This window comes from Pristis pectinata, chromosome 3, assembly GCF_009764475.1.
Source record: "Pristis pectinata isolate sPriPec2 chromosome 3, sPriPec2.1.pri, whole genome shotgun sequence".
NCBI lineage: Eukaryota > Metazoa > Chordata > Chondrichthyes > Rhinopristiformes > Pristidae > Pristis > Pristis pectinata.
The window spans coordinates 132,432,041-132,447,430 of NC_067407.1; the positions used below are offsets into that span (position 1 = coordinate 132,432,041).

A 15,390-nucleotide genomic window follows, 5' to 3' on the forward strand; every position below is an offset into this window, starting at 1 on the left:
AAGAGCTGAATTATCTGAGGAGTTCTAAATGGAAATGAACATTACGCGATCATCAGTAGGGATCCCACCTCTTACCTAACAGCTTCCAACTTTCTTTCACAGCCACAGTATTTAAAAGGGTTTGGTTGAACTTGTGATCAATGAGGACCCTACCCCGAGCATATTGTCAGTGAGGGATTCAGCAATAGTAATGTCATTGACTATCAAGGGTAGAGAAGCAAAGGGCTACAGATCCTGGAATCTAGATGAAAAACACGATGATGCTGGAGGAACTCAGCAGGCCAGGCAGCATCCATGGAGAAAAGCAGGCAGTCAACGTTTCGGGTCAGGACCCTTCTTCAGGACTGAAGGTAGGAAAAGGAGGCGCCCAATATATAGGAGGGAAAAGCAGAGCAGTGATAGGTGGACAAAAGAGGGGAGGCGGGGTGGGCACAAGGTGGTGATAGGTAGATGCGGGGGAGGAGGGGAGAGCAGATCCACCGGGAGATGGATCAAAGGTAAGGAGAGAGGAAAAAAAAGGGGTAGAAAAGAGATCGACTAGGAAAGGGAAGAAAAGAAGAAGCGTGGATGGAGGTGTGTGGGGGAAGGGGTGTGGGGATGACTTAAAGCGAGAGAAATCAATGTTCATGCCGTTAGGCTGCAGGGTTCCAGGACGCAAAATAAGGAGCTTTCCTCCAGTTTGCGCTTGGGATTCTCCTGCCAGTGGAGGAGGCCGAGGACTGACATATCAGTGATAGTGTGTGGGGGGGGGGGGGGGGGGGGGGAGTTGAAGTGACTGGCAACAGGGAGATGCAGATCGTGGTAACAGACAGAGCGCAGGTGTTCTGCCAAACGGTCACCTAGTCTGCGTTTGGTCTCGCCCACGCAGAGGAGGCAACTTTGACCCATCCCCTGGTATGAAGTATTTCTGAACTGAAGTTCCAGTTGACAACTGTCTACACTGAAAGGTCTATGCCATGGGAAAGGATTTCTGGTAAACATACAAGACCAAATATAAACTGCAGCACATGTTGTCACCCGAAGCATAACCAAATTAAAGAAAGGCGTCATGTGGCAAATAAAGAACACGTTCAATGTGTTAATCAGAGGGGATGATTTGGATCCAATAACCCCGTTGTATATTGGCGTTCCTCCAATTTCCATAAATGTCTTCTGACGGAATGGCAGTGACCCGAAGCATTAACTCTGTTTCTCTGTCCACAGATGCTGCCTGATTCCAGCACTTTGGAGTTACAGGCCCTTCGGCCCACCAAGTCTGTGCCTACCACCAACAGCTCACTTACACTAATCCTGCACCAATCCCATGTTAATCTCCCCACATTCCCATCAACTCCCCCCCCCCCGGATTCTACTACTCACCTACATTACAGGCAACTTGCAACATGCAAACTCCACACAGACAGCACCCGAGATCAGGATTGAACCCGGGTCTCCGGTGTGAGGCAGCGGCTCTACCAGCCACGCCACTGTGTCACCCCTCGGTTTCAACTTGGCTTTGCTGGGACTACTTCTGCCACAGAATGAGAAACTTCTAATCCTTGTAGCCCCAAGGCAAAACTGGAAATACAATCAAAGACAACAATCCGGCAATATGTCTTTACATAGATCCTTCAACCTTGCCAAGAAAATGACTACACTGTTATGGGTAAAATATTAAAAGCACCAATGAGAGGGAAGTGGCAAGAAAGTGGCTCATTTCCAACCAGAACTGAACATGCTAAAAACTGTATTAACTGTAGGGCTGTATTGTAAATGAAAAACTAATATGTAACGCCATATTAATCCCCAAAAGTTATCCAGGGTAATTAATACTGCAACTGAATTTTCAGAAGCATCCACAATGGAAATCCACCAATAGTGGTTTGTAAAGAAATGTTATTGAGTTTTTTATCAGAGACTTTATTTTATCAGAGACTTTTCCCCAGGGCGACAATGGCTAACACGAGGGGACATCATTTTAAGGTGATTGGAGGAAGATATAAGGGGGATGTCAGGGGTATGTTTTTTTTACACAGAGAGTAGTGAATGCGTGCAATGCACTGCCAGCAGAGGTTGTGGGGGCAGACACATTAGGGACATTTAAGAGACTCTTAGATAGACACATGAATGATAGAGAAATGGAGGGCTATGTGGGAGGGAAGGGTTAGATAGATCTTAGAGCAGGATAAAATGTTGGCACATTGTGGGCTGAAGGGCCTGTACTGTGCTGTAGTGTTCTATGCTCTATGAGTTAAAAGAGGGTTATATAGGATGATATGGGTGGCACAGATAATGCAGATGCCACACAGCTCCAGCAACCAGTCTGGATACTGACCTCTGCTGCTGTCTGTGTGGAGTTTACATGTTCGCCCTGTGACTGCTTGGTTTGCCCCCGAGGGCTCCGGTTTCCTCCCGCATCCCAAAGACCTGCTGATCGGTTAGTTAATTGCGGCTATAAACTGTCCTCAGTGTTGGTGGGTGGCAGGGGAACTGGGGGAGTTGATGGGCAGGTGAGAGAGAATAGATTACAGGGAATTGGACTGATGGGATTGCTCTGAGGACCGCCATAGACACGATGGACTAGATAGCTTCCCTCTCTGCCATGAGAAATAGTTCAAGCACCATCAACCATCAGCGTGCATTTACATGGTGCCCATTCTGTAGTTAAAAAGCTTCACAGACACCCACCTGACTCCATCTGTCAATCAACCCCTCCTCCCCTGGATCCACCTATCGCTTGCCAGCTCTTGCCTCACCCCTCCCCCTCACCTCTTTCACACTGGCTATCTCCCCTCTGCTCTTTCAGTCCTGATGAAGGGTCTCGACCCGAACCGTCGACTGTCCATTTCCCTCCACAGATGCTGTCTGACCCTCAGAGTTCCTCCAGCAGTTTGCTTTGAGCTTCATAGGGACGTTACCTAACCCAATCTGACCCCAAGCCGCAGAAGGAGATACTAGAATACAGCATGGATACAGGCCCTTCAGCCCAGCTCATCCATGCTGACCAAGATGCCCACCTAAGCTAGTCCCATTGGCCTGGATTTGACCCATATCCCTCTAAACCTTTCCTATCCATGTACTTTTTCTTTTGTTTATCTACAGCGTGGTAACAGGCCCTTTCGGCCCAACGAGTCTGCGCCGCCCATTTTAAACCCCCAAATTAACCTACCCGTACGTCTTTCGAATGTGGGGGGAAACCAGAGCACCAGGAGGAACCCCATGCAGACACGGGAGAATGTACAAACTCCTTACAGACAGTGACGGGAATCGAACCCCGATCGCTGGCGCTGTAATAGCATTGCGCTAACCGCTACGCTACCGTGCCGCCCCACATCCAAATGTCTTTTAAATGACGTTATTGTACCTGCCTCAACTACCTTCTCTGGCAGCTCGTTCCATATACCCACCACCCTCTGCGTGAAGATGTTGCCCCTCAGCTCCCTTTTAAATCTTTCCCCTCCCACCTTAAACCTTAAGCCCCCTAGTTCTTGATACCCCAACCCTGGGAAAAAGACCTAGAGCTTGACCAAAACAGGTTGAAGCAGAGTCTTAAAGGAAGAGAGGGAGTGGTGAAATGGAAGGTGGAGAGAATGCAGGGATTAAGACCAGCTTGTTCAGAAGGAGTTGACATCACAACCAACGCTTGCGATAGATATCCAAGACCTGCCTCACTTGCTGCTTTTCTCTCTCCCTGCCCCAATGGCACGTAAATCTGATTCGAAATCCTTCAACGACCGCATACCATATCAGAGCTCACGTAGGGCTCAGGCCTGCTCTCTGAGTAACTAGCTCGGCCAGGTTGTCCAGCAGGGATCCACTTACCTTTAGAGCCGCAGAGATGTGATTGGCTTTATAAACTGAAGTTCTGTATAATTAGCAGAGGGTGTGTTTGATTTAGGAGCCTGCGTGGAATCAGCTGGGGATGGGGAGGATAAGCCCAGGAGAAGCAAACTGAAACCTCCAGCAAAAATAAAGGACAAAGCACATTAGGACTGTAGCACAGGCATCCATGAATTCAGGCTGCAGAAACCCTTACACACACATACATCACTCACATCCCCTCCATGACTGACCAGCCCCTCCCCCACCAGCCAGTGGGTCATTACTGGTGAATGCTATTTTAATTGCCTGTCTGGGTTTATGAGCTGTTTTGACCTATGGGCCCAGCTTAATGCCTGAAATCGGAGAGCAGAACTGACCAGCAATGCCACTAGCAAAATAACACCAGCACCAAGCCCGCGGCAAGGCACAGCCATCTACTCAGCCAGACAAATATTTACATTTGCGCATTTTTTTCAGCCCTAGCCTCTTGTGTTTAACCATGAAGGACATCTGGTCCACTCTCTATCAAGCTTCACACTAACACGTTCTGGTTACCCTGCTTTGATACCAGTAAATAAATTGGTAAATTGGTTTATTATTGTCAGATGTACCAGGATACAGTGAAAAACTTTGTTTTGCATGCCATCCAGACAGATCATTTCATTACAACAGTGCATCAAGGTAGTACAAGGGAAAACAATAACAGAATGCAGAATAAAGTGTCACAGCTACAGAGAAAGTGCAGTGCAGGCAGGCAATAAGGTGCAAGGCCATGACGAGGTAGATTGTGAGGTCAAGAGTCCATCTTATCGTAGTAGGGATCCGTTCAATAGTCTTACAACAGTGGGACAGAAGCTGTCCTTGAGCCTGGTGGTATGTGCTTTCAGCCTGATGGGAGGGGGGAGAAGAGAGAACATGCCTTTAAGTGATCTCCACACCATGACCTTCCACGGATCTTTCTCCAGCTGCAGTTAAAAGGCAGCACTTGGAAGGAGCTTGGAATCACACGGTAACCTTCACAGCCCGTCCAAAATCGCTCTGCAAGCTCGCCACTTTCTCCTGATGTGTTGCAGTGTAGGAAGCAGAGCAACAATCTCCAACAACCAGCAGTGTGACAACAGCCTGATATTCCAAGTCCTTTCTTACACTGTCTGCAGCATGTTACTCAGAACCTCCTTTTCTTTCAATTTTCTTATGAGCACCTAAGAAGACAGCATAATCAGCTCATCCAAATGATGGTGCATCGCTCTGTGGCATTAGATAGAAATGTCAGCCTGGATTTTGTCTTCTGTGGGATTTGAATCCATCAACTTCTGACTCAGAGATCCTCCGGACATTGCCTAATTTTATCAGATAGGGCAGCGCTTGCTCTGCTGCCTGGACTCTATATAAGGTTGAGCACAATGCCTTTGACCAAGTCTGAGACACAGATACTGACGGAAATGGAAGTTAAACATCCTGGTAGGACACTCCCAGGACACGATGAGGACCTGGTGTTTGACGGGCAATGCTCTCCACAGAAGAAATGATCCTTCAGCCCCATGATGTTTATCAGTACTCAACAACAACCACAAATGACCTGAAAATCTCTTCACCAAGGCAGCGTTGCCAGAAGAACGTCTGCTCTTTCCCCAGCTCTGTGTTTACAAGCACCAGCTGGTGATATTGAGACACATACAGCAAGTTCAACACTTGCTCCATTCTGAGCTCTGTGATCTCAGCTCTACCACTGGATGGGGGGGGGGGGGGGGGTCACTACAATGTAACTGATCTTCTGGGCCAGGTACTCCCAGGAATCAGTGGGGATGATGATCTCCAACAAGAGAAAATCCAGCTGTCACCCCCGACATTCAATGGCAAAATCCTCATTGAATCCCCTACTATCAATATCCTGGGAGGTTGTCATTGACCAGAAGCTGAACTGGAGTAGCCATATACACAATGTGCCTGCAAGAGGCTAGGAAACCTGCAGCAAGTAACTCCCCTACTAACTCCCCAAATCCATCTACAAGGCTCAAGTCAGGAGTGTGATCAAATACTTTGCACTTACCTGGATGAGTGTGGTTTCAACAGCACTCAAGAAGCTCGACACCATACAAAACATAGCAGCCCGCTTGATAGGCACCCCATCCACAACCATTCACTCACTCCTCCACCGACACACAGTTGCATCAGTTTGTACCATCAACGGGATGCACTGCAGCAACTCACCAAAACTCCTGGAATAGCACCTTCCAAACCCACCACCTCTACCAGCTGGAAGGACAGGGCAGCAATAGCATGGGCAACACCACCACCTGGAAATTGCCCTCCAAGCCGCGCACCATCCTGACTTGGAAATATATCGCCGTGCCTTCACCGTCGCTGAGTCAGAATCCTGGAACTCCCTCCTTAACACCCACACCTCAAGGACTGCAGCGGTTCGAGAAAACAGCTCACCACCACCTTCTCAAGGGCGATGAGGGATGGGCAATTAACTGCTGGCCCTTGAATGAATATTAAGAAAAAGTTGTGCTTTTTCAAGAAAGCTTTTGAGAACATCATTGAATCTTTGCTTCTGTCTACTCAGTAATGTCCTCCCATGTTAGAGCACAGAATAAAGGATGTGTTTGGGAAGCTTGATATTGGCCTGCTCTATGGAGCTGACTGACTACACAGGGCCTTGATGTGGGTCTATTGCCCAGGATGAAGGCACTGAAAGGAATTCCAGTGAATTTGGAAGATGTTGCAGACATTGTGTTGGCAGTATTTCTCTAGTGCCTAGAGATGCCTACCATGGGTTGTTTAGTTCTCAGGGACATACAGGTCAGGGAGCACTGCTGCCCTGTGGACTATAACATTTGTCCCAAGTTTGTGGTCCTGATCTTCAAACGCTCTCTCCCCAGGCAGCCAAAAGGCTGATGGCAAATTTCATCATCCACGTTGTCGGATCCAGTCATTTTCCAATCCGCAGGTTCTTTCAGGAGTCCAAGAATGAGTTGAAAACAACTTAGTGCTTCACAAAGTTTTATTGGAAAAGTTTAAAACAAAGAAACAGTCACAGAGCACATGGCACTAGCTTTACTACTAGGAGATGAGCTGAGGCAAAGGAACTAAAGATGAGCTAGAGTCGGGGGGTGGGGGGGGGGCGCGGAAGAGAGCAAGAGAATGATTAACAAAAAACCACACCTTTTTTACCTGAGATAAGAAGTACTCCTTAGCTAACAATAGTCCAATCAGGAAACCTATTAGATACCTGTGACAAAACCAACCAATGAAAAAACACAATATTCACCTGATGGACGAACCAATAAGCTAGGAAGCGGCCTTTCCTTGGGCAGCCACTTGAGGTGTATTAAACACTATACATGTTAAAAAACTACTTAAAACAGTCGAATCCAACAATGTCTACCGACAAGGTTGATGTATCAAGGACAAAGAGGCAATCAGCGCCCACTGGAAACTTCAAAGAACTCCTCAACTAGGACTCTGTCCTTGACATGAGCACCCTTGAGTCTATCCCACAGCAGCCTCGGCACTGTCCTCAGCCACCGAGAGCCGACAAATAACAAGGTCACGAGAGCAGAAGGTACCCCTGCTGAAGTTCCGACACTCAGCAGGGAAGTAGTTCAGTCACAACCTCATCACCCACAGCCGGGTGTTCCAGGAGACCTCGACCATGCTGTAATGATGACAATGTATGAGACAATCCGACTATACAGAGGGGTCGTCCCGCTGCCAGCTGCAGGGAGAACCATCACCAGGGTCCTCATGTCCACCTCCACCCAGTGCCAGAGGGGTGCACTCTGAATCGCCGTGTGGATTACCTCCATCTACAGACACAATGAATGTGATCTCCACCATACAACAACTCTGTTGTAACTGCAGGGAACAGCACCAACGATTATACATGGCCTTTCCTAACCTCACCAAAGCCTTCAATGCCATGTCAAGCAGGATTGGGGGACATCCTCATTAAATTTGGCTACGTGCCCACCGTACATCTGCTTCATGATGGCATGCAAGCTGTGATCCACAACCAGTGGATCCACAACACACCCAATCTCCGTGCAGAACTAGGTCATCACCCCAACACTCTGCACCATCTTCCCCACCACAGTGCAACACCTCACCTCCAACAAGCAGCTCACAGGAGTGGAGCCAATCAACAGGACGAAAGGAAAACTGTTCAACCCACATCATCTCCACTCCAGAACCAAGGTTATCCCCACTTCTGTCACTGAGCTGCAGTGTAAAGACTACACTTGTGTGTGCACACATTCAGAGACATGGCTCCAAGTCATTGTCAGCTCATTCACCAAGCATACACTCAACAGCAGTAAACCAGAGGTCCTCTACCAACCCACTCCCACTGTGCAACACCACCCTCTGACAGCAAAGATTCACAGGGAGACCCTGGAAATCATGGACCACTACTCAAATGTCAGGAGCCACCTGTCAATGAAGGCACAAGATGTAAATCCAAACACAACATTGTAACAAACAACATTTATCAGAAAGCAAGTCCCTTAACAATCACAGTTAAACAAAAGGCAGAGGAATTAACAATCATCGGCCACACACAGTGAATGAGAAGCAAATATCTGCCTAAATATTTCACCAGAACTGATTTATTTGGAGCCCTGCACATGAGATAGAAGAAAGGGAGCTCTTGTATGATCCTTATGAATTGCTGTTCTGTTAACTCTACCTATTACAGGTACAATACTCCACTTAATGAATCCCCTCTCATGACAGTACAATAAATGGTTTGAAATCATTCTGTTTGTTTCCAAGGACAAAGAATCCCCTTGCATTTTGACAATCGTCAAATCACAGAGGAGATTGGTTCAGGAAGACATTGAAAAATAAAACAGTCTTTCTAATATTAATGTGTTACTAAATGTGGTGAGAGGACTGGGAAGGGACCTAGATGAGGGAATGTTCCACTGGGACTGAGTGTAATGCATATCCATATTCTGCAAGGAACTGTGTCTGCATTAGGATGTTCAGAACAGACTGTACAGTAGGGAAAAGGAAAAGCAGCCTTAAACACACACACACACACACACACACACACACACACCACCTACACACACACACACCACCTACACACTCACACAAACATGCACACACACACACAAACACGCACACATAGACACACACACACACAGACAAACATGCACACATAGACACACACGCACTCACACACAAATAAACAAACACACACACACACACACACACATGCACACAGATACCCACACACACATCATTCCCCAAACACATATACACACATACTCACACAAATGCATTTACATATGTGCCTGCAGACACACAGTGTGCATACACTAATACATGCATTTGAAGACACATACAAATAACACAATTACACACATGGGCACTGACAGACACATCGAGACACATGTACAGATAGGAGCACATTCAAATAACATACATTTATATACTTAATCAGACACATGCAAAGTCACACATACATCTGGACATGTAGACCCAAACAACATTCACAGATGACACACACACCAACATACACACATATAAATCAGACACCCACAGACTTACAGATACCATGCACACAGCCACTCGTAAAGAAATACACCCTTGAGCCGAAACAAGACCAGTCTCTCCCACCCCCTGACTCACATTTCACAGGCTTGAAACTTTTACTGGTTCTAGAAACCGGCTCCTTCTTTCCAGGTGCTGCCTGTGTTCCTGTCCCCGTCCATGAACCGTCCTGCCCTGCAGCTGGTGACCAGGTCAGCTCCTCCAACCCACTGCTCAGGCACACACACACACCAACAAATGTACAGTGTACCTCAGCTGAATTTCAAAAACCTCCTCATTTGCTATGAGTTTACTCAGATAAATCTGAGATTTGCTTCATGTCTCAACCAGTCACCAGCCTGTGACACTCAGATTATTGGTCCTCTGACACAAACAGGCTTTGATATTTCAAAGATTTCATGGATTGACACAGAACCCTCACTCGAACTTGGATCAATCTCCTACAGTTACCACAAAAGCAGATAGATGGTTAGCCAAGCCCATCCCTTCTGGCCACTTTGGCTTTGGAAGTTTGGGAGGTAACGTGAGGTGTAAGTCAACCGGTCAGCAGCTCAGAGACAGCATGAAGCTCAAAACCCCAAAACCCACCACACATCACCAACCATTACACTGAGTGGAACAGACCTGTGCAGAACAGTGCGGCAATGGCTAACATGAGGGGACATAATTTTAAGGTGATTGGAGAAAGGTATAAGGGGGATGTCAGGGGTAAGTTTTTTACACAGAGAATGGTGGGTGTGTGGAACGCACTGCCTACAGAGGTTGTGGAGGCAGATACATTAGGGACATTTAAGAGATTCTTAGATAGACCACATGAATGATATAAAAATAGGGGGCTATGTGGGAGGGGAGGGTGAGATAGATCTTAGAGCAGGATAGAATGTCAGCACAACATTGTGGGCCGAAGGGCCTGTACTGTGCTGTAGTGTTCTATGCTCTAAGAGATTTCAAAAATAATTCCAGGGCTGAGGGACTTTGCTAATGTAGAGAGATGGGGCAAGTTCTGTTTTTTCTCTCTTTGGAACAGGAGAGGTTGTGAAGAGATCTGACCAAGGTATTTGAATTCATTAGGGCATAGACAGAGTCGACAGAGAACCTGGAGACACGAGAGACTGCAGATGCTGAAACCTGGAGCAAGGAGACAAACTGCTGGAGGATCTCAGTGGGTGAGGCAGCATCTGTAGAGGCAGAGGGATGGTCGATGTTTCGCATCAAGGACTGAGAGTGTAAGTGGGATAGAGAAACTGTCCATTGGAAGAGAGGTCCAGAACTCAGGGACAGAGAACGAAGGTGATTGGTAAAAGAACCAATAATAGCAGGTAGCAGCTGTGTATGGCCAGGGGTGGTGAGGGAAGTTCAGCTGTGGTCACCAAAGGGACAGGTATCTGAAAGGACAGAACCAGAAAAGCAATGTATCTGAGAATTAGAAGGGACTATGGGGAGAGGGCAGGGTTAGTCCAATGTAGAGCTAATATGGATGCAATGGACCGAAGAGTCTCCTACTTCGCTGTAATCATTCGATGAGACTTCAGTCAATGGAGAAGCCATCACAACCTGAGCGACTCTTGGCCAGTGGGGTCTCTTCAGTGCTCTTCCCCCGGGCAGCCTCTGCCTCCATCCTTCCTCTCCTACTCCCCAGATGGGTAATTAACCCCTGTGCCAGCAGTACCTTCTCGGACTATCACTCCACCAGACCTGGTCCCTGGCTTCTGTAAACAGAATGCAGGTCGGTCCCTGGGGAGGTACACCGCGACACAACTCACCACACATCCATCAACATCCTCCTCTCCCTCCCCTCCCCTCCCCCCTCCATTCTTTCAATCTTTCTCCGTCTATCTCTCTGTCTCCCCCTCCGCTCCCTCTTCTCTAACCACTCTCTATTCCCTTTGCTCTTTCTCCCCTCTCTCTCCCCACCTCCCTCTCTCCCCACCTCTCCTCTCTCCCCACCTCTCCCTCCCTCCCCACTCTCCCTTTATCCCCACTCTCGTCCCCCCCTCGCCCCACCTCTCCCCACTCTCCCTCCTCTCCCCCTCTCCTCCCACCTCTCCCTCTCTCTCCCACCTCCCTCTCTCCCCACCTCTCCCTCTCTCTCCCCACCCTCCCTCTCTCCCACCTCCTCTCCGCTCCCCCCCTCTCCCTCTCTCCCCACCTCCCTCTCTCCCCACCTCCCTCTCTCCCCACCTCTCCCATCTCTCCCCACCTCCCTCTCTCCCCACCTCTCCCTCTCTCCCCACCTCCTCTCCCCCACCTCCTCTCTGCCCCACTTCCTCTCTCCCCACCTCCCTCTCTCGCCCCACCTCCCGTCTCACCACCTCTCCCTCTCTCCCCACCCTCGTCTCCCCACCTCTCCCTCTCTCCCCACCTCCCTCTCTCCCCACCTCCCTCTCTCCCCACCTCTCCCTCCTCTCCCACCTCCTCTCCCCCCCTCCCTCTCTCCCCACCTCTCCCTCTCTCCCCACCTCCCTCTCTCCCCACTTTCCCTCTCTCCCCACTTCCCTCTCTCCCACCTCCCTCTCTCCCCACCTCTCCCTCCCCCCACCTCCCTCTCTCCCCACCTCCCTCTCCCTCCCCACCTCCCTCTCTCCCCACCTCCCTCTCTCCCACCTCTCCCTCTCTCCCCACCTCTCCCTCTCTCCCCACCTCCCTCTCTCCCCACCTCTCCCTCTCTCCCCTCCCTCTTTGTCTGCCCCTCCCTCCTCTCTCACCCTTTGCTTCCCTCCCTCCTCTCCCTCTCTCTCTCCTCTCTCTCTGCCTTTCTCTCCCTCTTGATTTCTCTCTCTATCTCTTCTCCCCACCTCCCATCTATCTCTGCACCCTCCCTCTCTCTCTCCCCTCACTTTCTCATTCCCCACCTCTCTCTCCTCTCATCTCTCTGCACTCTCTCTGCCACTCCCTCTCTCACTCCCCCCCGCCGTCTGTAATCTTTTATTCTCTCTCTCTCCCCCCCCCCCCACCTCTTTCTCTCTCTGTACCACTGGATATGCCCAGGACAATTTTTCAGAAGATCAGGAAGCAGAGAGGGGGAACTGTCCCAGTTGGCAGGTGACTCTCGCCAGAGGACGCAGATTTAAGTCGATGGATGATGTCGAGGGGAGAGGTTATTTTTTAATGCCGCAGGGCGCCGTGAACCGGGAATAACCGCCTGAACGGACGGTGGAACCAACTTTCACAAGTGACTTGGCTATATACTCGATAAGGAAAAAAAATTAGGACTTTGAGGTGGGGAGATAGGGAACGAGCATCGACGCGATGGGCCGATTGGCTCCCTTCTATACGTGTGTGTATAGCTGAAGCAGAAATTCAGAGAGACAAGGGTCTGACCTCCCCGTTTCTAAAGAGAGTGCCATGTGCTTTGATTATATTCTATACAAAGTGAAGAATTGGAAATGCGAGGGACGGTACGGAGAAAGGCGAAGGGGCGCCGCTGCGCCTGCAGTGAACCACTCCTCATCTGGAATCATTCCGGCTGTGGCAACTTCATTTGTCATTGTGCGAACGTACAGAGGGGAGCAGGCGGGTGTTTCGCCCTTGTACCTGAGAGAACGGGTCTGTGCGGGGTGGTGATGGGGGGGGGGTGGCTCCGGTGGGTGGAGGGAGGTGATTTTTTTTACCCGCCCCACCCTGCTCTGAAAGTCAAAGCGCCTTGTACCGCAAGACAAAACCCCGCTGGGGGTCGGCCTGAACATCTGCAGGTACCTGCACTGAATGAAGGAGCGCTGGCTGCAGACAGCAGCGCGCCCGCCGCACCGCTGACAGCGAGCGGGGCGGGGGCTCCCGGGGACTCGTTCCCCCGATCTCCCGCCCCCCGCCCTGCTTGCACCAGTCGGGTAGCACAGAACATGCCCCGTAAATGCCAAAGCACACTTTCTAACGGGCCAGCCGCTACCTCTGCAGCGCCGATCGTCTTAAATCACACACACAGATTTAGATTCGCCTGAGCTGCAAAGATGGTTCTTTGAAGAGCAAAACGGTTCCTGCAGCGGCGAGCGGTTTTATTTTTAAAAAACACCCATATAACTTCCATTAAATTAACGGCAGGGGAGATGAACGCGAATAGAAGCATGTTAACGTTTTAATGCCATAAATTGCCATACAGTCACATACACAAACATGCGTACATATAAGTGGCAGGTTTTAAATATTGTCACAACTGGAAAATGACTGCACAGTGGGAGAGATTTTTACAGATTAATCGAGGAATTTCCAGCTATCCAGTATCAGTAACATTCCAGCACACGAATGAATATTATATCAGATTTTCGACTGGGGGGGGGGGGGGGGGAAAGAAATATCCCGTATAAAGTGCCATTGTTAATGACCGGTTCTAATGGATGGCTTTCTCGCCACCAAACACTGCACAGGATCGATAAGATGTCAGGGCTGTTGCGAGACGGTGTCCCGGGTCTGCCGCCGACACAAGCTGCGCTGAGTGAGGCGGAGGGAGAGGTTAGACCACGTACCTTACTGGGAAAGGCGCCCGGGACCATCATTTTCAACGCCTGCCTCTTGAGTTCCACCAGCCTGGTGTTGCAATTCTCGCACCAAATCCCTTTATCGTCCGAGCCTCCCGAGCCCAGAGAACCGGTGCCTGAACCCGGGGAGCCCGTCCCCGACGACCCTGGAGATGACCCGGCCAAAGACCCCGGCGAGCCGCCGGACGAACCGGGAGAACCGGTGCTGGAGGCGGGTGAAGCGGTGCCCGAGCCCGGCACCGAGCCGGCTCCCTCCGGGGCGGGTCGGTGTGCAACCCGGGAATCCTCGTACATCTGAAATCCTTTCCTGGACCAGATTTCTGGGGCGAAACTTGCCAGTTTTGTGGGAGAATAACTCTCCGCCGACCCCTGTGTACGATGCAAAATATATTTTTTGAAAAAACATGCATTTAAAAAAATCAACTTAAATCGATCGCCAAATATCTGCGCTAGTTTAAAATATAATACAAATCAATCTCAGAGTTACAACACTCACCGCGTGCTTCCGATTCCTTGCAAAGGCAGCTCGCTCCTTGCTTGTGGACACAGAATTCATGTTAAATCAGGTCTTCTGGGCCGGTTCCCCGCGCAAGATTCTGCTTCAAGCCAGCGCCGAGAATCTGATTTCGCTGTCAAAGGAAAATTAAACTTCACCAGCCCTCTGATCAAACCATCGCTGCCGGATATATGTCCCGAGCCACATCTGCCCCGCTCAGTGCCGGTCTGCCCGCTCCTGCATGTTTGGGATGGAGGGAGATGGAGAGGGCGGTGAACGGGAGCCTCCCCCCGGCACACTGCGGGGGGATTCTCTGCTGAGGAGCTCCACAACTTGGACACTTTTCCACCATCAGCTGCTTTCTCTCTCTCTCTCTCTCCGCCAAAGCAACTCGGGTTAAGATGAAATGTGCCAAACTCCAGGAGAGCCAGCCAGCCGTGTGGGCGGAGCTCGGCTCGGCTCGCCTCGTCTCGGCCGCCCAATGCCGAGCAATATACCAGCTGACGGCTCGCTTCGGAGCGCAACAGCTGGGCACGGCTCGGCTCAGGTGGGCATAGCTCGGCTCGGCTCAGGTGGGCATAGCTCGGCTCAGGTGGGCACGGCTCGGCACAGCTGGGCGCGGTTCCGCACAGCTGGGCACGGCTCGTCTTGGCATAACTGGCCACGACCTCGGTTCAGGTGGGCATGGCTCGGCTTGGGTGGGCACGGGTCGGCTTGACTCTAATGCGTACGGGTCGACGGCTCGGCTTAGACACGGGTCTGGTCGATTTGGCTCAACTGGGTTCAGCTGGGCACGGATCGGCTCAGCTGGGTACAGAACGGTTCGACTGGGCACGGCTTAGCACGGGTGGGCACGGATTGGTTCAGCTGGGCTCGGCTCGGCACGATTCAGCTGGGCACAGATCGGTTCGGTTCAGCTGAGCACGTTTCGGCTCAGGAGGGTACGGATCGTTTTAGGTTCAGCTCAGCTGTGCACGGGTTGTTCTGGCCTCAACTCAGGTGGTTCGGCTCAGGTGGGCACGGCTCGGCTCGTGTCAGCTCGCCCCCATTTGGCGCAGA

General features: G+C 50.3%; 1 protein-coding gene across 1 annotated transcript in view; it reads right to left on the reverse strand.

Annotated features, from left to right (window-relative positions):
• The window catches only part of kif26ba (kinesin family member 26Ba), a 300,195-nt gene extending 285,516 nt beyond the window's left edge, over positions 1 to 14,679 (reverse strand). Inside the window, exons 1-2 of the mRNA XM_052013184.1 lie at positions 14,332 to 14,679; positions 13,824 to 14,204 (exon numbers count right to left, since the gene is read on the reverse strand). Of these exons, the coding sequence (XP_051869144.1) occupies positions 13,824 to 14,204; positions 14,332 to 14,391 (441 nt within the window). The 5' untranslated portion in view covers positions 14,392 to 14,679. The remainder of the gene's footprint in view (positions 1 to 13,823; positions 14,205 to 14,331) is intronic.
• Positions 14,680 to 15,390: the final 711 nt, after the last annotated feature.